Source organism: Chiloscyllium plagiosum, unplaced genomic scaffold (assembly GCF_037043375.1).
Source record: "Chiloscyllium plagiosum isolate Xiang-an unplaced genomic scaffold, Cpla_swu_hap1 HiC_scaffold_45, whole genome shotgun sequence".
Lineage (NCBI taxonomy): Eukaryota > Metazoa > Chordata > Chondrichthyes > Orectolobiformes > Hemiscylliidae > Chiloscyllium > Chiloscyllium plagiosum.
Window position 1 is genome coordinate 37848485 of NW_028270183.1, and position 27877 is coordinate 37876361.

Genomic DNA, 27877 nt, shown 5'->3' on the forward strand with positions numbered 1-27877 from the left:
GAGGTGTAAGTAGGTAAGACAGTTAGCAGATAAATGGTAAAGGTTTTGTAGGCCTATCAGACCATAGGGCTGCTCTCTTATTAGAAAGAGAGAGAGAGATGGCTTTTGGTAGTTTAACCTGAGGGTCACCACCCCCCTGGCAAGGGCAGAGGTTAAGAAAGTGTAGCACCAGTGTGCATCGCAAGCCAGCCATCCAGCCAATTGGGCTAATGGACCCCTGGCTGGAGGAACAGAGATGGGTTAAATGAATGGGAAAATTGGTAGCAACTTGATCACCCCAGTGTGGGGACAGTGTGAAAATTGCCTGCTTTTGACAGAAAGTATAAGCAAAGTATCCAGAATGGAAGCTGGGAAGCTCGTTCCCCTCTTGGGGGGACTAGACCAAAGGAGCGCAGTTTAAAAGGGTCTTCCATTAAACACAAAGATAAGGAGGGGTTCTTTATTCCAGGGTCATGAGTGAGATGGATGCAGGGTCAATGACCACTTTCTAAAGTGAGAGGTAAATAGATAATGAGAAAGCCAGCAGTTAGTTTGTTTTGGGGGAGTGGGTGCAGGGGACGTTAGACAATGCAGATGGGACTGAGACTTCAATCTCATTCAGCAGATTGATTATTTGCCTGGTCCATATTTCTGTTTTGTTCACAGATTGTACACCCCATGGTAAAGGCCCATTTGTAACTGTCTTTGAATTGTGTTGCTGTGGATCTGGAGTCATTGACCGTCTAAGGATGGCAGATTTCCTTCGATGGACGTGAGGAATACGAGCTTTCAGTTTCAGCCTTCTTTTTCATCAGTTAAAACAGTTTCAATTTCAATTCAGCAGCTGCTGTGGTGGGATTTGAACCTGCCTTCCCTGCTGTGGCTCTGAATTACCATGGCAGTGACATTGCCCCCAAACCTGTACAGGTGTCAAATGCGGGTCTTTACTCTCTGGAAAAGATGGGGAAAAGGCAGGAGATTGGCACTGAGTAATGATGCTCATTTTGAAGAGCCAGGGCAGTCCCGAGGGGTTGAATGGCCTGACTCTGTGCTGTAACAAGTTTGGTGTTCTATACTCCATGATTCCAAGGTCCTCTCTCTGATAGAACTCCTTGCTATGCCGGATCCTGCCCACCCCCCTTCCCCCCTCTTGGTTAAACAGACATTGAATAGAATCCAGCTGTGTGTCAGGAATGAAATTGTGTTTCCCATAAATGGGAACGTTTATCAAGTTTGTTGCTCGCGATGTTCCCATTGAGAAGGCTGTTCCTTGCTGACACTGTATGAAAAGCGACAGATATAAAAGAATCTGGTGCATGATCGTGTTTGGGAGTTAGCTGCTACCCTCCAGCACAGCCGTTCAGGTTGTTTGCAAGAGGTTACAGGAGCGTAGTGAATGGGTTCTTGTCATGTCCTGCAGGAAAGGAAGCGATTTTAATTCCTTCCGTCGTTCCAAAATATCGCCGTGGAAATTGCAGGAGTCCAGCTCCCCGCTGCCAATTTGGCAATGAAACGTAATTGTGCTGGGCCTAACTGCTGATCATTTTAACCCTGAAAGGAAGCTCTCTGATTTGCCAAGTCCTGTTTACTCCTTGTAGGGTAAAGGATTACAGAGAAACTTCCTTCTCGAAGTCAGCAGCTGTTACTGGGCTTGACCTCTCCACACCCTCAGACATACAGGGCAGTAACAACAGCATGTGTTGTTTATGGAGATTACATCCTCTTCCACAGGGTTTCACAAGGGCTAACTCCTTGATTTAATTTGCCTCGGTATTTCCCAGCAAGTATTAGTGGGGAGATTTCTCACTCAGCAGTTAATGCCCAGAGAGTTGTTGGAATGTGAGAGGCTGGAATTCTGTTGGCTGAGATCAGAGATTTGCACATTAGGACCTCGTGGTTGCTTTGGTTTACATTCACAATATGAGTTGTCACTTTCTAGGGTAGCATTTATTAGCCAGCCTCTGGGGAAGAATATCTGTGGTCCTTAGGTGTAGTGAACCTCCCTTAGGGAGGGAGTCCCCCAATTTTGACCCAGCGACACTGAAGGAACAGCGATATATATTCCAAGTCAGGATAGTGAGTGGGTTGGAGGGGGACATGCAGATGCAAGTGTTGCCGTGTATCAGCTGCCTTTTTCCCTGTAGATTCTTGCGGCCGTGGTTTTGGAAGGTACTATCTAAGGATGTTTGGTGAATTTCTGCAATGCAGAACGGCACGGTGGCACAGTGGGTGGCACGGTGGCACAGTGGTTAGCACTGCTGCCTCACAGCGCCAGAGACCCGGGTTCAATTCCCGCCTCAGGCGACTGACAGTGTGGAGTTTGCACGTTCTCCCCCTGTCTGCGTGGCTTTCCTCCGGGTGCTCCGGTTTCCTCCCACAGTGCAAAGATGTGCAGGGTCAGGTGAATTGGCCATGCTAAATTGCCCGTATTGTTAGATAAGGGGTAAATGTAGGGGTATGGGTGGGTTTCGCTTCGGCGGGTCGGTGTGGACTTGTTGGACCGAAGGGCCGGTTTCCACACTGTAATCTAATCTAATCTAAAGCATGTTGTAGATAGTACACACTGCTGCCATTGAGCATCAGTGGTGTTTGTAGATGTGGTGTCAATCAAGTATTGCCCTGTAAGTGGGGAATATTCCACCACTCTCCTGAATTGTGCCTTGTTGATGATGGACAGGTACTGGGGGAGTCAAAGGGGAATGACTTACTGCAGCGTTGCCAGGCTCTGACCTGTTCTTGTAGCCTCAGTATTTCTATGGCTTGTCCAGTTCATTTTCTGGATAATGGTATCCCCAGGATATTGATAGTCAGGAAACTGTGATGCCATTGAATGTTTGATGTGAATGCTACTTGCTACTTGCTAGCCCAAGCCTGGATATTGCCCAGCTCTGTTTGTATTTGAACATGGATTGCTTCAGCATCTGAGGAGTAGAGATGTCTGCCCTTATGATGGAGGGAAGTTCATTGATGAAGCAGTTGAAGATGGTTGGGCATAGGACACTATCGTAAGGAACTCCTGCAGAAACACCCTGGAGCTAAGATGATTGACCTCCATCTTCCTATGTGCCAGGTCTGACTCCAACCAGTGGAGACTTTGCTTCGAAACCCATTGATTTCAATTTCTCTAGGCCTCCTTGATGCCACATCCTATCAAATGCAGCCTTGATGTGAAGGACTGCCACTCTCACCTACTCTGACACCTTCCATCACTTTATTGATGATGGAGAGTAGACTGATGGGATGGCAGTTGCCTGGTGGGATTTGTCCTGCTTTTTGTGGAGAGGATGTATCTGGGCAATTTTCCACATTGTTGGATAGATATCAGTGTTGTAACTTTCCCTGAAGAGCTTGGCTAGGGGAGCAACAGGTTCTGGAGCACAAGTCTTCAGTACTATTGCCAGAATATTGTCAGAGCCCATATCCAGTCCTTCCAACGATGTCTTGATATCATATGGAGTGAATCAAAATGGCTGCAGACATGTATCTGTGATGCTGGGGACCACTGGAGGAGGCTGAGGTGGATCATCCACTCAGCACTTCTGGCTGAAGATGGTTGTAATTCAATCCTGGTCCTACTGATGTGCTGGGCCCCTCCATCATTGAGGATGGAGACATTTGTGGAGCCTCCTCCTCTAGAAAGTTGTTTAATTGTCCACCACCATTCATAACTGGATGTGGCAGGACTGCAGAGCTTAGATCTGAACCATTGGTTGTAGAATGCTAACTGTGTATGTTAAAGCTGCATTTGCTATTTGACAAGCAGGCAATCCTGTGTTGTAGCTTCACCAGATTTACCTATCACTTCTCGGTATGTACATGCTGTCCTTCTGCCCTCTCCATTGAACTAGGATTGACCCCCTGGCATGATGGTAATGGTTGAGTGGGGGATATACGGGGTGATGAGGTTACAGATTGTGCTGGAGTACAATTCTTCGGCTGTTTGGTGGCCCACAGCACCTCGTGCAGGTTCACAGTGTGAGATATACAGAGTGAAATTACTTTGTTAGATAGTGTGTGTGACTTTCTGACTGAAATCTAACCTGGAAGAGTTGGTAAAGTTGTAAAAAGGTCTTAGGAAAGCCAGACTAGTTAGGGAAGGCAGAGTTCCTTCCCTAAACTACATTAGAAAATCAGATGTGCCTTTATGGTAATCAATATGGTCACCATTAGACTAGCTTTTAATTCCATGTTATTTATTGAAATTGAATTCCATAACCAACTCCAGCAGAATGCCCCCACCAAACCCATCTTCACCTCACTCCCCCGTCTGCGTTTCACAGGGATCATTCCCTCTGGGATACCATACTCCATTCATTGATGACCACCACCACCACTCCCCCCTTCGCACAGGACCTTCCCCTTGTACCACAGAAGGCACAACACCTGCCCCTTCCCCTCCTCTCTGCTCACCATCCAAGGGCCTAAACAGTCCTTCCAGGTGAAGCAGCATATCCCCTGTACCTCCTCCAAACTTGTTTATTGTATTCGCTGCACTCAGTGGGGCCTACCCTACATTGGAGAAACCATAAGTAGATTGAGCGACCACTTTGCAGAACATCTCCGGTCTGTGCACAAGCAGGACCCTGACCTTCCTATGGCCGGCCATTTTAACACAGCGTCCTGCTCACATGCCTATCCTCAGCGTGCTGCAGTGTTCCAGTGAATCACAGCACAAACTAGAGAAAAACATCTCATCTTCAGAACAGGCACTTTACAGCTTTCTGGACTTAATATTGAGTTCAACACCTTTACATTGTGAACCAACTCCCATTCCTTCCCTTTCTATTAGCTTGTTCCCATGTCCTGCCCTCCCCATCCCACTTACTGTCCTTTCAGGTCTGGCCGGACACACACCATTGCTCTGCCATTCTCACATTCTGATCACTTAACCTGAACTACCAACACCCTTTCTCCCCCAACACCCTTCACTCCCCCTGTCCCCTCCAAACTTCAGCTCAGCTCTGATGAGGAGTTATCTAGACTGGAAACATTAGCTTGCTCTCTCTCTCTCTCTCTCTCCATGGACGCTGCCTGACCTGCTGTGAGCTCTAGCATTTGTTGTTATCAGTGGGATTTGAACCCCTCCCCAGAATATTAGCCTGGGGGTTCTGGGTTACTAGCCCAGTAACATTGCACAGTGTTTCAGTTGGTGTAAACACTGACTGGAGTAAATGAAGACGCCCTTTGGCATCCCCTGGGATTGTGCACCTGAGCTAAAGATGCTCTGGGAGGTGGCCTGTTCCCATCCAGCCATTCTGCAGACTTGTCTGAGGAACTGCCAGCCTCCCAGTGGCATGCGGTTCAATGGAGTCACCCAGTGAGGGCTGCAGACAATGGATGAACTCTGAATGAACACAGAGCTGGTGGGGAGGGTAGCTGGGGCAGAGTGTGGCAATGTTGCCAAGTTCAGGGGAAAGGAAGGAACTCTCTCTGGTTGCCTGTTGCCTTCTGTCTGGGCACAAGTGCCATGGAAGGAGCTAGGACATCAGAGAGACACCCCCTGCACTCTCTGGTGTTAGCTTCCAGTTTATGTAACATACACCAAATGGAACACTAACTTGAGTAAGTGTCTAATTGAAAGCAGCTTACATTCCATGGGTGGAACCCTGAGCATCTACACAGCACATTCTGTTCTGGGACGTGACCACATACACACACACACACAGATATATATGCACACAGTCTCAGATGCACACAAAATGCAGGACAAATCCAAATTGAGCCAATTACCGCCCCATCAGTCGACCCTCGATCATCAGTAAAGATGATGGAAGGAGTCATCAACAGCGCTATCAAGCAGTACCTGCTCGGAGACGCCCAGTTTGGGTTCCCCCAAGGTCACTCAGCTCCTGACCTCATTATAGTCTTGGGTCAAACATGGACAAAAGAGCTGAATCCTACAGGGGAGGGGAAAGGGTCAGCCCTTGACATCAAAGCTGCTTTTGACCGAGTGTGGCAGCAAGGAACCCTCGCAAAACTGGAATTAATGGCAATTAGAAAAAACCCTCACTGATTGGACTCATATTTGGCAAAAAGGAAAATGAACCACTTTGTTTCAGGCTAATCATTCAGCTTCAGAGCACTGTTAAAAATTCATTCCCCGAATGAGGGCATCACTGGCTGGGCCAGCATTTATTGCCCATCCCTAATTGCCCAGAGGGCAGTAGAGAGTCAACCATATTGCTACGGGTCTGGAACCACATTTGGGCCAGACCAGGTAAGAATAACAGTTTCCTTTTCCTTATGGACATTAACAAACCAGATTTTTCTGACAATTGACAACGGTTTTATAGTCATCCTTAATTCCAGATTTTTATTGAATTTAAACTTCACCTTCTACCATTTGAACCCAGGTCCCCAGGGCATTTCCTGGGTCTCTGGGTGAACTCTGTAGCAATATTACCACTAGAACACCACCTCCCCTCATCTCTGCAGGGATCCCTCAGGGTAGTGTCCTAGGCCCAAGCATCTTCAGCTGCTTCATCAATGAGCTTCCCCCTATCATAAGGTCCGAAGAGGGGATGTTCACCGATTATTGCACAATGTTCAGCACCGTTCACAATTCCTCAGGTGCTGAAGCAGTCCATGTTCAAATGCAACAAGATCTGGGCAATATCTAGACTTGGGCTGACAAACACCAATGTGCCACAAGTCCCAGGCAATGACAATCTCCAACAAGGGAGAATCTGTTACTCAGTGACAACTTAATGAATCTCCCATTGAATCTTAGGGATTACTACTGAACAGAAACTCAACTGGACCGGCCATATGAATATTGTGACTACAAGAGCAGGTTGGAGGCTAGGAATACCACAGTGATACACTTACCTCCTGACTCCCAAAGCCTGTCCACCATCTACAAGGCAGTGTGATGGAATACTCCCCCACTTGCTTGGATGGGTGCAGCTCCAACCACACTCAAGAAGCTTGACACCACAAAGCAGCCCCTGTTCGATTGACACCACATTCACCAATATCAACACTCAAACCCTTCACAATTGATGCTCAGTAGCAGCAGTGTGTACTTACAAGTTGAACTACAGAAATTCACCAATTCTCCTCTGATTGTGCTTTCCAAACCCATGATCATTTCCATCTCGAAGGACAAGGGTAGCAGATACATGGGAACACCACCCACCTGCAAGTTCCCCTCCAAACCACTCACCGACCTGATTCGGAAATATATCACCATTCCTTCACTGTCACTGGGTTACAATCCTGGATTTCCCTCCCTAAGGGCACTGTGGGTGTACTTTTACCCCATGAACTGCAGTGGTTCAAGAAGATGGCTCAACACCACCTTTTCCGGAGCAGTTAGGGAGGGGTAATAAATACTGCCCTAGCCACGCCAGTCTCCATGAGCAAATTATTTTAAAGAAAGCTCCTTAGATCCTCTTCATAACCACTTTTCCTCCCATCTTGGAGTCATCAGTAAGTTTAGTATCAATACATTGTGTTTGTTCACCCAAGCCATGTATGTGAAATATCTAACTGAGGCCCCAGCGCTGATGCCTGTGGCACACCACATCACAGCTTACCAGGAAATGACCCATTTTTGCCCAGTCTTTCTATTTGCCAACTCACCTCATTCCATGCTAATTCCAGCGTTTTTAAAAATTGAATTTAGTGAGGCAATGATGGGTTTTAAATCATCATGCCAAGCATAGTCTGCAGCACTCTCAGCTCTCTGCCATGGTGGGATTTGAACCCAGAACAGGAGCTGAGTTTTTGGATTAATAGCTTAGCAATGATACCACAAGGCTATTGCCTCCCCATTGAGAGTGGGGGGGGGGGGGGTCAAAGAATATTGGAGTTCAGGCAGGAAAGTGAGGTCAGGTCACGTTTTGGTCATCTTGTTGAGTGGCAGAGTAGTGCTGAGGGGATGAATGGCCTGTTGCCCCTAATTTGTATGGTAGGTAAGACTGACCAGTAACGCTGTGTAATGTGCCTCCTTTCCCCCTGCAAGGTGCCCGCACGCACCAGCTCGCCATGAAGCTGGAACCCCGCGGAGTCCTCTATCTGAAGGTATCGCTGGTGGAGCTGTGGGAGCTCCCTCTGAGCTGTGCCGATGATCAGCGAGAGCCCAGGGTCTTCCGGATGGAGCTTAGTGACTTGGTGCATCGGGAGAATTCTGGAGTCAGGGTTCCACTGCTCATACAGAAGTGTGTCTCGGAGATCGAGAAACGTGGCCTAAAAGTGAGTTGAGAACGTGCGGAATAACTTTCTTCTGTTTTGTCAGCATTGGAGACCAATGTGTAAATCTCCCCAATGTCTGCTGATGGAATCCTTCAGTGCAGAAGGCAGGCCGTTCGGCCCGTTGAGTTTAGGCTGAATCTCTGAAGAGCATCCCACTCAGACTGTATTCCTGTAATCCTCCATTTCCCATGACTAACCCACCTACTCTGCACATCCCTGAACACTATGGGCAACTTGGCATTGTCAATTCATCTAACCAACACATCTTTGGACTGTGGGAGGAAACCGGAACACCCGGAGGAAACCCACGCAGACACGGGGAGAATGTGCAAACTCCACACAGACAGTCGCCTGAGGCTGGAATCGAACCCGGGTCCCTGGCGCTGTGAGGCAGCCGTGCTAACCACTGAGTCACTGTGCTGGCCTGTGTGGTCAGAACAGTGAGTTCTCTGGTTTCCTTTGTCATATTGAGGGCCAGGGAGGGGGAAATTTTTCTTCAAAGGAAGGCCAACAGCACTTTCAAACCCACCCAAATGGGACGTGGTTTAACGTTTCACCTGAGCGATGACATCTCTGATATGCTGCATTCCCTCAATACTGCACAAGCGTACCAGCCTTGGTTTCCGTGCACTCAGGCCCCAGGGTGGGGCTTGAACCAGAGACCTTGTGGCTCAGAGACAAGAACGCTACCTCTGAGCCACAGCTGATGGCTCTCCAAATGGTGAATTGAGGAGGGAGCAGAAACCCGCTCTGAGAGATGGGCTTCGGTGAGGAATTTGAAAGGGATAAGAGGGAGGTAACAAAGCAAAGTTGGTGAAGGAGGGACTCCTGAGTCAGTGGCAGCATGGTGGGAAAGTTGGGTGCACACTCCAGGCTTTTACAGCTGGAATGAGGGAGGCAGGAATGGGCCATTCGATTTCGAGGTTGAGTCCTGGGCTTCTCTGAGGATATCTGGTTGGCATGGACGAGTTGGACCGAAGGGTGTGTTTCCAAGTTGTGTGACTGGAAGAGACTTGAGGACTGGAGGGGGTGTTAATGAGGGTTATGTGAGATGGAAAATCAAAGGTTTTCAGGATAAGGGTGAGGGGTGGTCCCTGCGACCTAGGCAGTTATTGGGTGAGGGGGGAGGGGAAATGTTGGCAGTGGGAGTGAGGGGTAGTCCTTGGGACCTGGGCAGTTATGGGGTGAGGGGGGAGGAGGGAGGGGAAATGTTGGCAGTGGGGGTGAGGGGTGGTCCTTGGGACCTGGGCAGTTATGGGGTGAGGGGGCTGGGGAAATGTTGGCAGTAGGGGTGGGGGGGGTGGGGAAATGTGGCAGTTGTGGGGTGGGGGGGTGGGGAACTGTTAGCAGTGGGGGAGTGAGGGGGTGGGGAAATGTTGGCAGTGGGGGTGAGCGGGGTGGGAAATGTTGACAGTGGGGGGTGAGGGGGGTGGCGTAATGTTGACAGTGGGGGGTGAGGGGGAGTGGGGTAATGTTGGCAGTGGGGGGTCGGGGAGTGGGGAAATGTTAGCAGTGGGGGGTGTGAAGGGATGGGGGAATGTTGGCAGCGGGGGAGGTGAGGGGGTGGGGAAATTTTGGCAGTGGGGTGTGAGTGGGTGGGAAAATGTTGGCAGTGCGGGGGTGTGGGGTTGGGGAGATGTTAGCAGTGGGGGGGTGTGAGGGGGTGGGGAGATGTTGACAGTGGGGGGTGTGAGGGGGGTGGGGAGATGTTGGCAGTGGGGGGTGTGAGGTGGTGGGGAGATGTTGGCAGTGGGGGGTGTGAGGTGGTGGGGAGATGTTGGCAGTGGGGGGTGTGAGGGGGTGGGGAGATGTTGGCAGTGGGGGGTGTGAGGGAGTGGGGAGATGTTGGCAGTGGGGGGGGTGGGGAAATGTTGGCAGTGGGGGTGGTGTGAGGGGGTGGGCAGATGTTGGCAGTAGGGGATGTGAGGGGTGGGGTGATGTTGGCAGTGGGGGGTGTGAGAGGGTGGGGAGATGTTGGCAGTGGGGGGTGTGAGGGAGTGGGGAGATGTTGGCAGTGGGGGCTGTGAGGGGGTGGGGAGATGTTGGCAGTGGGGGCTGTGAGGGGTGTGGGGTAATGTTGGCAGTGGGGGGTGTGAGAGGGTGGGGAGATGTTGGCAGTGGGGGCTGTGAGGGGGTGGGGAGATGTTGGCAGTGGGGGCTGTGAGGGGTGTGGGGTAATGTTGGCAGTGGGGGGGTGTGAGGGGGGTGGGATAATGTTGGCAATGGGGGATGTGAGGGGGGTGGGGAAATGTTGGCAGTGGGGAGTGTGAGGGGGGTGGGGTAATGTTGGCAATGGGGGATGTGAGGGGGGTGGGGTAATGTTGGCAGTGGGGGGTGTGAGGGGGTGGGATAATGTTGGCAGTGTGGGGTGTGAGGGGGAGTGGGGAAATGTGGGCAGTGGGGGTGTGTGGGGGAGTGGGGAAATGTTGGCAGTGGGGACGGTGTAGGGGGGTGGGGGGATGTTGGCAGTGGGGACGGTGTGAGGGGGTAGGGAGATGTTAGCAGTGAGGGGTGTGAGGGGGTGGGGTGATGTTGGCAGTGGGGGGTGTGAGGGGAGTGGGGTAATGTTGGCAGTGGGGGTGTGAGGGGGGTGGGGTTATGTTGGCAGTGGGGTGTGTGAGGGGGTGGGGGAATGTTGGCAGTGTGGGGGCTGGGGAAATGTTGGTAGTGGGTCGGTGTGAGGGGGTGGGGGATGTTGGCAGTGGGGTGTGTGAGGGGGTGCGGTAATGTTGGCAGTGTGGGGTGTGAGGGGGGTGGAGGAACGTTGGCAGTGGGGGGTGTGAGGGGGTTGTTGTAATGTAGCCAGTGGGAGGTGTGAGGGGGAGTGGGGAACTGTTGGCAGTGTGGGGGGTGGGGGAGATGTTGGCAGTGGGGCGGTGTGGGGGGGGGAGTGGGGAAATGTTGGCAGTGGGGGTGTGTGGGGGGGTGGGGGAGATGTTGGCAGTGGGGGTGTGTGAGGGGTGTGGGGTAATGTTGGCAGTGGGGGGTGTGAGGGGGTGGGGGAATGTTGGCAGTGGGGGGGTGAGTGAGGGGGTGGGGTAATGTTGGCAGTGGGGGGTATATGAGGGGGTGGGGTAATATTGGCAGTGGGGTTGTGTGAGGGGTGTGCGGAAATGTTGGCAATGAGGGGGGAGTGAGGGGGTGGGGTAATGTTGGCAGTGGGGGGTTGTGAGGGGCTGTGGTAATGTTGGCAGTGGGGGGTGTGTGTGGGGGTAGGGAGATGTTAGCAGTGAGGGGTGTGAGGGGGTGGGGCGATGTTGGCAGTGGGGGGTGTGAGGGGAGTGGGGTAATGTTGGCAGTGGGGGTGTGGGGGGGTGGGGTTATGTTGGCAGTGGGGTGTGTGAGGGGGTGGGGGAATGTTGGCAGTGTGGGGGCTGGGGAAATGTTGGTAGTGGGTCGGTGTGAGGGGGTGGGGGTTGTTGGCAGTGGGGTGTGTGAGGGGGTGCGGTAATGTTGGCAGTGGGGGGTGTGAGGGGGGGTGGGGGAACGTTGGCAGTGGGGGGTGTGAGGGGGGTGTTGTAATGTAGCCAGTGGGAGGTGTGAGGGGGAGTGGGGAAATGTTGGCAGTGTGGGGGGTGGGGGAGATGTTGGCAGTGGGGCGGTGTGAGGGGGGGGGGAGTGGGGAAATGTTGGCAGTGGGCGGGTGTTAGGGGTTGGGGTAATGTTGGCAGTGGGGGTGAGTGAGGGGGTAGGGGAATGTTGACAGTGGGCGTGTGTGAGGTGGGTGGGGAATGTTGGCAGTGGGGGGGTGTGAGGGGATGGGGGAATGACGGCAGTGGGGGGTGTGAAGGGGGTGGGTGAGATGTTGGCAGTGGGGGGTGTGAGTGGGTGGGTGAATGTTGGCAGTGGGCGTGTGTGAGGTGGGTGGGGAATGTTGGCAGTGGGGGGGTGTGAGGGGATGGGGGAATGACGGCAGTGGGGGGTGTGAAGGGGGTGGGTGAGATGTTGGCAGTGGGGGGTGTGAGGCGGTGGGTGAATGTTGGCAGTGGGGGGGTGTGAGGGGGTGGGGGAATGTTGGCAGTGGGGGGGGTTGAGGGGGTGGGGGAATGTTGGCAGTGGGGGGATGTGAGGGGGGTGGGGGAATGTTGGCAGTGGGGGGTTTATGAGGGAGTGTGGTAATGTTGGCAGTGGGGAGGTGTGAGGGGGTGGGGTAATTTTGGCAGTGGTGGGTGTGAGGGTTGTGGGGGAGATGTTGGCAGTGAGGGTGTGTGAGGGGGTGGGGTAATTTTGGCAGTGGCGGTGTGTGAGGGGGGTGGGGGAATTTTGGCAGTGGGGGTGCGTGAAGGGGTGGGGGAATTTTGGCAGTTGGGGGTGTGAGGGGGTGGGGGAATGTTGGCAGTGGGGGTGTGTGAGGGGGTGGGGTAATGTTGGCAGTGGGGTGTGTGAGGGGGTGGGGTAATGTTGGCAGTGAGGGTTTGTGAGGGGGAGTGGGGAAATGTTGACAGTGGGGGGTGTGTGAGGGGATGGGGTAATGTTGCCATTGGGGTTGTGTGAGGGGGTGGGGTAATGTTGGCATTGAGGGTGTGTGATGTGGTGGGAGAAATGTTGGCAGTGGGGGGGTGTGAGGGGGGTGGGGGAATGTTGGCAGTGGGGGGGTGTGAGGGGGGTGGGGGAATGTTGGCAGTGGGGGGTTTATGAGGGGGTGGGGTAATGTTGTCAGTGGGGTGTGTGAGGGGGTGGGGTAATGTTGGCAGTGGGGGGTGTGAGGGGGTGGGGTAATGTTGACAATGGGGTGTGTGAGGGGTGTGGGGGAGATGTTGGCAGTGGGGGGGTGTGAGGGGTGGGGGAATGTTGGCATTGTGAGGGGTGGGGGAATGTTGCCAGTGGGATGTGTGAGGTGTGTTAGGGAGATGTTGGGAGGCGTGTGGGGGAATGTTGGCAGTGGGGTTGTGGGGGGATGGGGCAATGTTGGCAGTGGGGGGTGTGAGGGGGTGGGGGAATGTTGGCAGTGGGGGTGTGAGAGGTGTGGGGGAGATGTTGGCAATGAGGTGTGTGAGGGGGTGGGGTAATGTTGGCAGTGGGGGTGTGTGAGGGGGTGGGGGAATGTTGGCAGAGGGCGTGCGGGAATGTTGGCAATGGGGATGTGTGAGGGGGTGGTGAGACGTTGGCAGTGGGGGGTGTGAGGGGATGGGGGAATGTTGGCAGTGGGGGAGTGTGAGGGGGGTGGGGGAATGTTGGCAGTAGGGATGTGTGAGGGGGTGGTGAGATGTTGGCAGTGGGGGGTGTGAGGGGATCGGGGAATGTTGGCAGTGGGGGTGTGTGAGGGGGTGGGGGAATGTTGGCAGTGGGGGGTGTGAGGGAGTGCGGTAACGTTGGCAGTGGGGGTGTGTGAAGGGGTGGGGGTATGTTGGCACTGGGGGGGTGTGAGGGGGTGGGGGAAAGTTGGCAGTGGGAGTGTGTGAGGGGGGTGGGGGAATGTTGGCAGTGGGGGGTGGGTGAGATGTTGGCAGTGGGGGGTGTGAGGGGTGTTGGGGAGATGTTGGCAGTGGGGGTGTGTGAGGGGGTGTGGGAGATGTTGGCTGTGGGGGGTGTGAGGGGGTTGGGGGAATGTTGGCAGTGGGGGTGTGAGGTGGTGGGGGAATTTTGGCAGTGGCGGTGTGTGAGGGGGGTGGGGGAATTTTGGCAGTGGGGGTGCGTGAAGGGGTGGGGGAATATTGGCAGTGGGGGGTGTGAGGGGCGTGGGGTAATGTTGGATTGGGGTGGTGTGTGGGGCTGGGGTAATGTTGGCAGTGGGGGGGTATGAGGGGGTGGGGTAATGTTGGCAGTGGGGGGATGTGAGGGGGTGGGGTAATTTTGGCAGTGGGGGTGTGTGAGGGGGTGGGGTAATGTTGGCAGTGGGGGGTGTCAGGGGGTGGGGTAATGTTGGCAGTGGGGGTGTGTGAGGTTGTGTGAGATGTTGGCAGTGGGGGGTGTGAGTGGATGGGGTAATGTTGGCAGTGGGGGGTGTGAGTGGATGGGGTAATGTTGGCATTGGGGGGGTGTGAGGGGGTGGGGGAATGTTGGCAGTGGGGGTGAGTGAGGGGGTAGGGGAATGTTGGCAGTGGGGGGGGGTGTGAGGGGGGAGGGGGAATGACGGCAGTGGGGGGTGTGAGGGGGGTGGGTGAGATGTTGGCAGCGGGAGTTGTGAGGGGGGTGGGAGAATGTTGGCAGTGGGGGTTTGTGAGGGGGAGTGGGGAAATGTTGACAGTGGGGGGTGTGAGGGGGATGGGGTAATGTTGCCATTGGGGGTGTGTGAGGGGGTGGGATAATGTTGGCATTGGGGCTGTGTGAGGGGGTGGGGTAATGTTGGCAATGGGGTGTGTGATGTGGTGGGAGAAATGTTGTCAGTGGGGGGGTGTGAGGGGGGTGGGGGAATGTTGGCAGTGGGGGGTGTGTGAGGGGGTGGGGTAATGTTGGCATTGGGGGGGTGTGAGGGGGGTAATGTTGGCAGTGGGGGGTGTGTGAGGGGGTGGGGTAATGTTGGCAGTGTGGGATGTGTGAGGGGGTGGGGGAATGTTGGCAGTGGAGGTGTGTGAGGGGGTGTGGGGGAGATGTTGGGAGCGGTGTGGGGGAATGTTGTCAGTGGGGTGTGTGAGGGGGTGGGGTAATGTTGGCAGTGGGGGGTGTGAGGGGGTGGGGTAATGTTGGCAATGGGGTGTGTGACGGGTGTGGGGGAGATGTTGGCAGTGGGGGTGTGTGTGAGGGGGTGGGCTAATGTTGGCAGTGGGATGAGTGAGGGGGGTAGGGGAATGTTGGCAGTCGGGGGTGTGTGAAGGGTGGGGTAATTTTGGCAGTGGGTGTATGTGTGGGGTGAGGGGGAATGTTGGCATTGGGGGTGTGTGAGGGGTGTGGGGTAATGTTGGCAGTGGGGGTGTGTGAGGGGGTGGGGTAATGTTGGCAGTGTGAGGGGGGTGGGGGAATGTTGGCAGTGGGATGTGTGAGGGGGTTTGGGTAGTGTTGGCAGTGGGGGGATGGGGCAATGTTGGCAGTGGGGGTGTGTGAGAGGGTGGGGTAATGTTGGCAGTGGGAGTGTGTGAGGGGGTTTGGGTAGTGTTGGCAGTGGGGGGTGAGGGAATGTTGGCAGTGGGGGTGTGTGTGAGGGGGTGGGCTAATGTTGGCAGTGGCGGGGTGTCAGGGGGGTGGGGGAATGTTGGCAGTGGGGGTGTGTGAGGAGGGTGGGGTAATGTTGGCAGTGGGATGAGTGAGGGGGGTGGGGGAATGTTGGCAGTCGGGGGTGTGTGAGGGGGTGGGGTAATTTTGGCAGTGGGTGTATGTGTGGGGTGAGGGGGAATGTTGGCATTGGGGGTGTGTGAGGGGTGTGGGGTAATGTTGGCAGTGGGGGGGTGTGAGGGGGTGGGGTAATGTTGGCAGTGTGAGGGGGGTGGGGTAATGTTGGCAGTGGGGGGTGTGAGGGGGTGGAGGAATGTTGGCAGTAGGGGGTGTGAGGGGTGTGGGGGAGATGTTGGCAGTGGGGTGTGTGAGGGGGGTGGAGGAATATTGGCAGTGAGGGGTGTGGGAGATGTTGGCAGTGGGGTGTGTGAGTGGGGTGGGGGAATGTTGGCAGTGGGGTGTGTAGGGGGTGTGGGGGAATGTTGGCAGTGGGGGGTGTGAGGGGGTGTGGGAGATGTTGGCAATGGGGTGGTGTGAGCGGGTGGGGAGATGTTGGCAGTGGGGGGGTGTGAGGGGGTGGGGGATTGTTGGCAGTGGGGGTGTGTGAGGGGGGTGGGGGAATGTTGGCAGTGGGGGTGTGTGAGGGGGGTGGGGGAATGTTGGCCGTGGGTGGTGTGTGAGGGGGGTGGGGGAATGTTGGCTGTGAGGGGTGTGGGGGAATGTTGGCAGTGGGGGGGTGTGAGGGGGTGGGGGAATGTTGGCAATGGGGGTGTGTGAGGGGGGTGGGGGAATGTTGGCAGTGGGGTGTGTGAGGGGGGTGGGGGAATGTTGGCAGTGGGGGAGGTGTGAGGGGGTGGGGAGATGTTGGCAGTGGGGTGTGTGAGGTGGGTGGGGGCATGTTGGCAGTGGGGGGGGTGTGATGGGGGTGGGGGAATGTTGGCAGATAGGGTGTGTGAGGGGGGTGGGGGAATGTTGGCAGTGGGGTGTGTGAGGGGGGTGGGGGAATGTTGGCAGTGGGGGAGGTGTGAGGGGGTGGGGAGATGTTGGCAGTGGGGTGTGTGAGGTGGGTGGGGGCATGTTGGCAGTGGGGGTGTGTGATGGGGGTGGGGGAATGTTGGCAGTGGGGGGGGTGGGTCGTGGTGCTGTGTGATGGGGGTCAGGAGCTGGGTAATCTGGGTGACACTGCTGATCCAATGCAGTGCTGAAGCTCTGGTGTGACCGGAGTGACCTGGTGCAGTGCTGGTGATCCACTGTGATAGATCCAATGAGAGGGACTGTATTGTTGAAGAGGAGAGTGTGAAACGGACTGGTAAGCTAGATGAGATACTTGTTAGGAAGGAAGATGTGTTGGGCATTTTGAACAACTTGAGGATAGACAAGTCCCCCGGGCCTGACGCGATATATCCTAGGATTATGTGGGAAGCAAGAGAGGAAATTGCAGAACCGTTGGCAATGATCTTTTCGTCTTCACTGTCAATGGGGATGGTACCAGGGGACTGGAGAGTGGCGAATGTTGTGCCCCTGTTCAAAAAAGAGAATAGGGATAACCCCAGGAATTACAGGCCAGTTAGTCTTACTTCGGTGGTAGGCAAAGTAATGGAAAGGGTACTGAGGGATAGGATTTATGAGTATCTGGAAAAACACAGATTAGATTAGATTACTTACAGTGTGGAAACAGGCCCTTTGGCCCAATAAGTCCACACCGACCCGCCGAAGCACAACCCACCCACCCTACATTTACCCCTTCATCTAACTCTACGGACAATTTAGCATGGCCAGTTCACCTAACCAGCACAGTTTTGGACTGTGGGAGGAAACCAGAGCACCCGGAGGAAACCCACGCAGACACGGGGAGAATGTGCAAACTCCACACAGTCAGTCGCCTGAGGTGGGAATTGAACCCGGGTCTCTGGCGCTGTGAGGCAGCAGTGCTAACCACTGTGCCACCGTGCCGCCCACCACTGCTTGATTAGGGATAGCCAGCACGGATTTGTGAAGGGAAGGTCTTGCCTTACATTCTTATTGAATTCTTTGAGGAGGTGACCAAGCATGTGGATGAGGGTAGAGCAGTGGATGTAGTATACATGGATTTTAGTAAGGCATTTGATAAGGTTCCCCATGGTAGGCTTATGCGGAAAGTCAGGAGGCATGGGATAGAGGGAAATTTGGCCAATTGGATAGAAAACTGGCTAACCGGTCGAAGTCAGAGAGTGGTGGTAGATGGTAAATATTCAGCCTGGAGCCCAGTTACAAGTGGAGTTCCGCAGGGATCAGTTCTGGGTCCTTTGCTGTTTGTAATTTTTATTAATGACTTGGAAGAGGGAGTCAAAGGGTGGGTCAGTAAATTTGCAGATGATACGAAGATTGGTGGAGTTGTGGATAGTGAGGAGGGCTGTTGTCGGCTGCAAAGGGACTTAGATATGATGCAGAGCTGGGCTGAGGAGTGGCAGATGGAGTTCAACCCTGACAAGTGTGAGGTTGTCCATTTTGGAAGGACAAATAAGAATGCGGAATACAGGGTTAACGGTAGGGTCCTTAGTGAGGTGGAGGAGCAGAGGGATCTTGGGGTCTATGTTCATAGATCTTTGAAAGTTGCCACTCAGGTGGATAGAGTTTGTAAGAAGGCCTATGGTGTATTAGCTTTCATTAGCAGAGGGATTAAATTCAAGAGTCATGAAGTGATGTTGCAACTGTACAGGACTTTGGTTAGGCCACATTTGGAGTACTGTGTGCAGTTCTGGTCGCCTCACTTTAGGAAAGATGTGGAAGCTTTGGAGAGGGTGCAGAGAAGATTTACCAGGATGTTGCCTGGAATGGAGAATAGGTCATACGAGGATAGGTTGAGAGTGCTAGGCCTTTTCTCATTGGAACGTAGAAGGATGAGGGGTTACTTAATAGAGGTGTAAAAGATGATCAGAGGAATAGATAGAGAAGACAGTCAGAAACTTTTTCCCCGGGTACAACAGAGTGTTACAAGGGGACATAAATTTAAGGTGAAGGGTGGAAGGTATAGGGGAGATGTCAGGGGTGGGTTCTTTACCCAGAGAGTGGTGGGGGCATGGAATGCGCTGCCTGTGGGAGTGGCAGAGTCAGAATCATTGGCGAACTTTAAGTGGCAATTGGATAGGTACATGGATGGGTGCTTAAGCTAGGACAAATGTTCGGCACAACATCGTGGGCCGAATGGCCTGTTCTGTGCTGTATTGTTCTATGTCTATGTTCTATGTTGGCGATCCAGGGATTGTGGGGCTTGGACTACTGGCAGCCCCATCTGTTGCAGAATTTCCATTCTGACCAATGAAGCCACAGGGTTTGAACTGAAACACAAAAAATAAATAAGTCTCTTGTTAATTATCTCTTCTAAAAAACACCACTTGTGAATATGTCGAGGGGGCAATGCTGCAAGAACACCTCAAGCAAAATACTTCAGAAAATGTGAATTAGATCAGGCAATATCCAACAGGTCAGAGTATTTACAGCATTTGACCTCTTTCCTGAAAGCAGCACATTGTCAATTGTAGGGTAATGATTTGTGTTTTAATGGGTGTTCTGATGGCTCTCAGTACAATGCGATGCACACTGTATATGGAGTTGGGCATGTTTGTTTGGAGGATTCTGTCTCCTCTTAAGTTTTAACTGGAGTCCGGCCCTACTCTGAACTGGAATCGCTCTAGGGTTAATGGTTAAAGCTGTGTTTCAGCCTGACAGATTGGCCCACGATGTTGCTGCTAGTTTCACAGTTTCACCCTGGATCCTCCGCGTTTAATTTCTAGGATGTTTTAAGATGCTCTGAGACTGAGGCAACTCCTTTTGTTTTGTGTTTTGTTCTGACTGGTGTTTTGAACGTTGGGTTGGATGGGGCGACCAGGCTGTGGGTCTGTACCGTCTCTGTGGATCAGCCACTGTGAAGAAAGAGCTCCGAGACTCCTTTGAGCGTGACAGTGCCTCTGTTGACCTCTCTGAGGAACTCTACCCTGACATCAACGTCATCACAGGTAAGCAATAAAGTGAGAGTGACCTCTAACCCTGGTGGGGAGAGCCCTTGACCTCTGACCCTGGCTGAGAGAAAGTCCTTGATCTCTGACCTCTAATTCTGGCCAGGGGTGAGACCCTGACCTCTAACGCTGGTGGGGAGAGCCCCTGACCTCTGACCCTGGTCAGGGAATGGCCTTTGACCTCTGACCCTGGCCATGGAACAGCCTTTGAGTTATGACCCTGTCTGAGAGAAAGTCTTTGACCTCTAATCCTAGTTGGGAGAGCCCTTGACCTCTGACCATGGCTGGGGAGGAGCTTTGACCTCTGCCCCCAGGCCTCTGACCCTTGACTGTTGTGACAGTAGCCCTGGACCTCTGACCCTGATGGTGGGCGAGCTCAGTCTTTGACACTGGCAGTGGAAACAGTCTGACATTTCAGGGGATGGGGTGGGGTGTTTGGAAAGGAAGTGGGAGTGGTTAGGGAGGAGACCCTGACCTCTGACCCTGACAGGAAGAGTGCACCTGTGCCCTTTGACCACATAGAGCAGCAGTGGTCCACAGATGCACATGGCCTTGGTGTAGCTTGGTTTGGTTCTCCTGACAATAATATTCATAAAGTCTTCATGTTCCCTTCTGCCCATTGTGCCTGTGCTGGCTCCATTTGTTTCCCATACCAACAGCTGTATCTCCAGGACCCTGTAAATCTCTCCTTTCCACCTCCATCCTTTTTGGAGTTATTACTGAATTTGCTTATCTTTCACACAGCGCATTCCGGGTCACCAACTCTCCCTGATCCCATCTCCTCCCCTGCCCTGTCCATTCCTTTCCCCTTCTTCTGACTTGTCATTTCTAGAGGAAAGTGTATTTATCCCTTTCCTCTCCAGTTGCTGTTCTCTATTTTTAAGGAGGTTGTGGTTAAAGCTGGAGATGTTGGAATTGAGGGCAGAAATCAGCAAGTATTTCTTCGCAGAGGGCTGAGCAGCTCCTGGCGTGGTCCCTAGGGCAGGCTTTCAAAATATTCATAACCCCCAAAGTGCATTTATTGTCCATTTGTAACTTCCTCTGGAGACCGTGTGGTTATTGTGTACCGTTCTGGTCACCACATTACCAAAAGGATGTGGACGCTTTGGAGAGGGTGCAGAGAACGTTTACATACCAGGATGTTGCCTGGTATGGAAGGTGCTAGCTATGAAGAGAGGTTGAGTAGGTTAGGTTTATTTTCACTAGAAAAAAGGAGATTGAGGGGGGACCTAATTGAGGTTTACAAAATCATGAAAGGTATAGACAGGGTGGATAGAGACAAGCTTTTTCCCAGGGTGAAGGATTCAATAACGAGAGGTCACGCTTTCAAGGTGAGAGGTGGAAAGTTTAAGGGGGATACATGCGGCAAGTACTTCACACAGAGGGTGGTGGGTGTTTGGAATGCATTGCTAGCAGAGGTGGGAGAGGCAGGCATGGGAGATTCATTTAAGATACGTCTGGACAGATGCATGAGTAGGTGGGGAGCAGAGGGATACAGATGCTTAGGAATTGGGTGGCAGGTTTAGACAGTAGATTTGGATCGTTTCAGGCTTGGAGGGCCGAAGGGCATGTTCCTGGGCTGTAAAGTTCCTTTGTTTATTGTTCTTTATACCTTCCTATTAGTGAGCTCGAGTGTCCGAGCTGTGCTTCTGAGACCGTGAGCTGAGAGACCCAGGGACAAACACACAGCACTCGCAAGAGAACACAGAGAGAAGGATGATGCCTGGGAATTAAGTGCAAGTTGATGAGTGTTTTTGATTTGTCATTGTCACATGTACCTAGGAACCGTGAAAGGATTTGTTTTACGTGTGCTAAGGACAGATCGTACAAAGTGCAATAGGGTAATAGAACAGAGTGAGGAATACAATACAATGCTGCAGAGGAGGTACACAAAGAGTGAGATCAACATTAAGTTTAAAAGTTAAGATTTTGATTTTAATATCAGTGGGAAAGAAGCTGTTCTTGAATCTGTTGGTTTAAGCTTTTGTATCTTCTGTCTGATAGAAGACGATGGGACAGATTATACCCAGGGTGGAGGGGGTCTTTGATTATGTTGGCTACTTTCTGGGAAGTGTAGCGAGGGGTCTCCTTCAATTAATTATAATCTGCCTGGAATATTAGATGGAAAAATATTTTCCTGTTTGGAATTGTACAGCAGAGGTTAACAATTGTATAAAATGTTAAGCTAATGCACATATTCATTAGCTAACTGTTAATGCAGTTCCACAGGACTACCTCAACCAGAACTGATTTTAAACTTTTCCAAGTTCCCTTCAAATCTGGGTACAGGACAGTGCTTTCAGAACCTGCTAGCAGTAATCATTCCTGATTGTATTCAAGTTCATTGGAAAGGATCAGGAAAATGTAGGAACCAGAAACGTTGAAGGGATCTATCCCTGATCTCACCTGTCTGTCTCTGTCTCGCTCACTCGCACACTGCATCCTACCCCAATCCCTGTGCTCAGCTCCCTAAATAAACCCCATCTTCCTGCTCTCTCCCACCTGCTCTTCCAACTGCCCCACTATTCTCCCTCTCCTTCCAATCTCCCCCTATCTGCCAATCCCCTGTTTTCTCCCTTTCCTGCCTCTATCTCCTTGACCCATGTCCTGCCACCAGCCAGCTCTCTCTCCCTGCCCATCTCTACCCCCTCCCCTATGTATGTTTCTCTGACTTCTCTCTTGCCCTGTACCATCTCTCAGCTCCTTCGCCCTGATGTGATTGTGAAGGTGGGGTATAAGGGGAGCTGGGATGAAGGAGATGGTGGCACCCTGTAATTCTCTCTCCCTCGGTCACAGGCATCCTCAAGGACTATCTGCGGGACCTGCCATCGCCCCTCATCACAAAGACGCTGTACAAAGTGGTGCTGGAGGCCACTGCTGTGTGGCCCTTGAAGATGACCATGGGCATGCCAGATACCAGTCCGAATGCCCCCAACGCCGTGGCTCTGCTTGACTGCCTGCCTGAAGCCGAGAAGGTAAGGAGCCCTAAGGTGCCAGCCCCACAACTCTCTGTCCCGTCCTGTCCCGGTGGGAATCCCGCACAGCTCACTTCACCTTCCCGTGAGGGATGTGATTTTTTGATTTGATTTGATTTGATTTATCGTTGTCACATATACCTAAAGACAGTGAAAAGTTTTGGCTCAAGTGCAGATTATACCAAGCAAAGGGCATGACGGTAACCGAACAGAGCGCGGTGTACAATGGCACAGCCGCAGAGACTGAAATTAATATTACATTTGGAATTTGAGCGGTCCATTCAGAAGTCTAATAACAGTGGAGGAAGAAGCTGTTCTGGAACCGTGTGTTTAAGGTTTAATATCTTCTGCCGATGGACGAGCTCGGCAGAGATTATAGCCGGGGTGGGAGGGGTCTTTGATAACGTTCACTGCCTTCCTGAGGCAGCAGGAAGTATAGGTAGAGGCAACGGGTGGGAAGTTGTTGGAAGGACAGGGCTGTGTTCACCACTCTGTGTAGTGTCTTACGGTCCTGGGCAGAACAGCTGCCGTCCCAAGCATCTGTAAAAATTGGTGAGAGTCTTTATGGACATTTCCTTAGCCTCCTGAGGAAGTCAAAGTGTAATCCGATGAGGAGGAGCTGCACTTGCTTGGGAGTGAACGAAATCTTTATGGGACAGGATGGATGGCTCAGAGAGTGACTGCGCTTTGAGATCGGGGAGGCATGTAAGAGCAGAAGGTGCCTGTGTTGTTGAAGTCACACATATCCATGGGAAAGTGGAGTCCCAGGTAGACAGGGCAGTGAAGCAGGCTTTTGGAACACTGGCCTTTATCAGTCAGGGGAATGAGTGTAGAAGTTGGGAAGTTGTGTTGCAGTTGTACAGGATGTTGGTGAGGCCGCACTTGGAGCATTTTGCTCAGGTTTGGTCACCTTGCTACAATGAAAGAGCGCAGAAGAAATTTACAAGGATGTTGCCAGAACCCAATGGTGTGAGTTTTCGGGAGCGGTTGGACATGCTAGGACTTTTCTTTCGAGTGTAGGAGACTGAGGGAGGATGTTATAGAGGTGTATAAGATCATGAGAGGCATGGATAGGGTGAATGTACTCAGTCTTTTACCCAGGGTTGGGGAATCAAGGGGGCATCAGTTTAAGGTTAGAGGGGAAAGAATGGAAGGGAACCTGAGAGGCAACTTTTGTTTTTACACAGAGGGTGGTACGGGTATGGAATGAGCTGCCAGTGGAAGTGGTTGAGGTGGGTACATTAACAACATTTAAAAGGCATTTGGACAAATACATGGATAGGAAAGGGTTAGAAGGGTATGGGCCAAGTGCAGGGAAATGGGGTTAGAGTGGATGGATAGTTTGGTCGGCACAGACCAGTGTGGGCCCAAGGGCCTGTCTCCCTGCTGTAGGACTCTCTAACTCTATAACAGCAGTAACTCACTCCTCCTTACAGAGTTCTGAGCTGAATCTTCACTAATCTTCCTCTTTTCTGCAAATCCCTTGCCCTCTTGTGGTGACATATAGCAAGTACTGAATAATTTGTCAAATGTAAAAGATTGCTCTCAGCCTGAATCTGAGACTAATCCTGAATCTCCTATATTTTTCCCAACAAGTTTTCCAGTGGATCTTAAATGGGGAGACGCAGCTTGTGGACCAGGGTGTGACATGTGATTCATTTAGTTTTTAAATAGCCCTTTGTTTTGGACAGAGAGGCAGACATACAAATGTAATTTTTGCTCATATTCCCATTCCCAGGCAGAGCAGCCTGAGGCTGAATGGCTGGAGGCTGTTCGGCCCATTGAGCCTAGATCCTAGCTGATCACCTATCCCAATGCTGTTTCAAAACCCAGTCGGCCCCTTAATCGTCCTTCGCCATTCAATAGCATCATGGCTGATTCTTGGAAACCCAGATTCCCCGACCAGATCAGGAATCTATCTCAACCTTAAACAGGCACAAAGGACCCTGCGCCCACAGCTCTCTGTGGCAAGGAGTTCTAAAGACTCTCCACCCTCTGACAGAAGAAATTCCTCCCCAACTCAGTCTTCATTTGGCACCTCTTCGTTCTGAGATTGCTCTCTGGCCCTAGTATCTCCCATGAGGGAAAACTTCCTCTCAGCATTGACCCTGTCAAGCCCCTTAAGAATCTGACATTTTTCAATGAGATCACCTCTCATTCTTCTGAACTCCAGTAGGTAGGGTCCCAGCCTGTGTAGCCCTTAGAGAAAGTGAGGACTGCAGATGCTGGAGATCAGAGTCGAGAGTGTGGTGCTGGAGAAGCGCAGCAGGTAAGGCAGCATCCAAGGAGCAGGAGAATCGATGTTTTGGGCATGAGCCCTTCCTCAGGGATGAGGCTGATGAAGCAGCACACTCTCAACTCTCTTTGCTCCACATGGGGGATCATCCTAATGAAATGATATCTTTCCTTCAATCATGGGGCCAAAGCTGCTCACAATATTCCAGATGTGGTCCCACCAGCGCTTTGTACAGGTGCGTAAGACTTCCCCACTCTGTGACTCCAACCCCTTTGAAATATGGGCCAATATTCCATTAGCCTTCCTGATTCCCTGCTGCACCTGGGGGCTAACTTTCTGTGTTTCATGTACAAACAGCCCAAGCGTTCAGCTGTCTGCCGTTTGTCTCCACTTCCTGCACTATCCTTGTATCCTGTGCTGTATTCTCTTTAGCAGCAGTGCCTTTGATTGTGGCTGGGGGTCTCCATATACATTGGGTTGGTATCTGAGTGGAGGAGTAGGCCATTCAGCCCCTTCTGTTCTATCTGTTTGGGGCAGGCCTACTGCCACAGTCAGGGGCAGCTTGCAGACAGCTCGCACGCTGAACATTGAGTTATAAAGAGAGATGGGTGCTTTATTTATAGAACACAGCATCACATAGATCTGTCGTCACCACCTTCCCTGCTCCCCACCACCAAACCCTTGCCATAGACTCTGCTGTCTCTCTTCATTTTCCTTTGAAAACCCAATCGGACATTCATCCATTTAATGCAGGTAGCCATGTTTGATGGGGGCGCTGTTGGTTTGCAGATTTGGTGGTGGACTTGCAGTCACTGATTCAGGCAATTATAGATTTATAGCAACATTCTGATCGTTTATTAAGAAACAGCAGCTTAGATAGTCACAACAGTGAGTTAGGTAAAGAAAAGAAAGGTAAGGATGTTTTCCTGATCACAGAACCAGGCCAGTGACCCCCTACTATTGTACGATGCCTTGTTCTTCACTCAGTTTGGCACACGGGAACTCCTCGTCTTCTCCAAGGAGGATGGTGCCTCATTTTCCTGGATCCTCTCTCTTCCCATCCTATCACAATTGATGTGGCGCAGTGGCTATTTAGTCAGCACTGCTGCCTCACAGCACCAGGTCCCAGGTTTGATTCCAGCTTCGGTTGACTGTCTGTGTGGAGTTTGCACATTCTTCCCATGTCTGCGAGTGCTCCGGTTTCCTCCCACAGTCCAAAGATGTGCAGGTTAGGTAGATTGGCCATGGGGGATAGTGTGTTTTATCCAGGGATGTGCAGGTTAGGTGGGTTGGCCATGGGGGATAGTGTGTTTCATCCAGGGATGTGCAGGTTAGGTGGGTTGGCCATGGGAGGTTGTCTGTTTTATCCAGGGATGTGCATGAGAATTCCTAGAAGCATGGCATTCCAACCAGAACTCTATCAACAAATACATCGAGTTAGACCCCATCTACCACCCCCTGAGAAAAATAACAGGAAATGATATCACCACAGGAAATGACATCACCAACCCAAAGAAACCCAAACATTTAAATAGAAAGCAGGACTTTTCAGCATTGCTTCGCCTGAGGCCCACTGAAGATATTACTTAGTAGGGTAACGAAACGTCTGGAAATGAACCTTCCAGCTCAGCGAGCAAACCTACATCCATTGTCTGTTTTATCCAGGGATGTGAAGGCTAGGTGGATTGACCACTCTGAATTACCCATTGTGTCTATGGATGTGAAGACTAGGTGGATTGGCCGTGGGGAATGCAGGGTTACAGGGTAGGGGAAGAGGGTCAGGATGGGATGCTGTTTGGAGGGTTGGTGTGGACTTGATGGGCTGAATGGCCTGCTTCCACCCTGTAGGAATTCTATATTCATGGCTACCTTGTCACAACCAGGAACATAGCCACAAGTGGTTCCTCCAGTCTCTTCTTACCCTCTCCCACAGTAATACGTTTGGGGTACTGTGTACAGTTCTGCTCGCCCTGCTAGAGGAAGGATATTGCAAAGGGTGCAGAAGAGATCTAGACGGATGTTACCAGGACTGGAGGGTTTAAATTATAGGGAGAGGCTGGATAGGCTAGAACTTTTATCCCTGGAGTGTTGGTGGAGAGGAGTGACCTTATTGGGGTTTATAAAATCAGGAGAGGCATGGATAGGATGAATAGCAAAGGTCTTTTTCCCAGGATCGGGAAGTTCAAAACTAGAGGACATGGGTTTAAGGTAAGAAGAGAAAGATTGAAAAAGGACCTGAGGGTGGTTGTGAGGCATGAACTGTCAGAGGAAGTGGATAGTGCAGGTACAGTTACAACATTGAACAGACATTTGGACAGGTACATGAATAGGAAAGGTTTCAAAGGCTGTGGGCCAAATGCAGGCAGATGGGAGTAGTTTAGCTTGGGACACTTGTTGGAGTGAATGAGTTAGGCTGAAGGATCTGTTTCCATGCTGTAGGTCTCTATAACTGGCTAAAGCCTGGGCCTGTGGGTCCGCCATTTGGTACATAGAACACTGACCCCATTCAGGGCCACAGAAAATACACCGAAGTGGTCTGAAAGTTGGTGAACTAACCTCAACTTACTATTACACAGTGTGTAACAGGCTCCATGGTGGTAAAGGGGACGACTGTGCAGAGAGAAAGAGACTCTCCCACCAGCGGCCCCTCACTCCACTTTGACAGCAGAATGAAATATCATGGAACGTTCAGACAGTGGAGGAGGGTGAGGAAGTGGAGGGAGGGCATCAGGCTCACATGCAGAAATGCTGCACCCCCCACTCCCATGCACAGTCTATCCTTATAAGTGCTCAAAGTGCATCATTAACCAATCTCCCCCACCGTGGGCCTATCAGTAACATGTTATTGCTAGCTGCACTATGGCACCTGTAAGGATATTGACCGTTTCAAACACAGTGCCATGCTGAGGGACTGCAGCATTCTCAAAGCTGTTACCCTTCAAATGTGACAGTAAACAGAGCTCCAGAGAGCCCAACTGGTTATCAAGGACGAGAACCTCTCCAAATATATCCACAGTGGCTCAGTGGTTAGCACTGCTGCCTCACAGCACCAGGATCCCAGGTTCGATAACAGCCTTGGGTGACTGTCTGTGTGGAGTTTGCACATTCTCCCCGTGTCTGCGTGGGTTTCCTCCAGGTTCTCCGGTTTCCTCCCACACTCCAAAGATGAGTAGGTCAGGTATTAATCTGGGTGGGTTACTCTTTGGAGGGTCGGTGTAGACCGGCTGGGCCGAAGGGCCTGTTTCCACACTGTAGAGAATCTAATCATTGTTTATTCTCCTGACAATATTACTCACTACAAGCATGTTAGTTGTTTACCTCATGACTGTTTGTCAAGTTTCTATTAAATTCACATGGCACATGGGTGTTTCTGGCTGGGCTCAGTATTTTCCTCGATTTTCCCGCTC

The 27877-nt window shown here is 51.9% G+C and overlaps 1 protein-coding gene across 1 annotated transcript in view; it reads left to right on the plus strand.

Moving 5' to 3' along the window:
• Positions 1–27877, plus strand: part of LOC122544885 (rho GTPase-activating protein SYDE1-like) — a 347492-nt gene that overhangs the window by 310136 nt on the left and 9479 nt on the right. The window contains exons 5-7 of the mRNA XM_087983163.1: positions 7946–8175; positions 19133–19259; positions 22056–22234. Of these exons, the coding sequence (XP_087839289.1) occupies positions 7946–8175; positions 19133–19259; positions 22056–22234 (536 nt within the window). The remainder of the gene's footprint in view (positions 1–7945; positions 8176–19132; positions 19260–22055; positions 22235–27877) is intronic.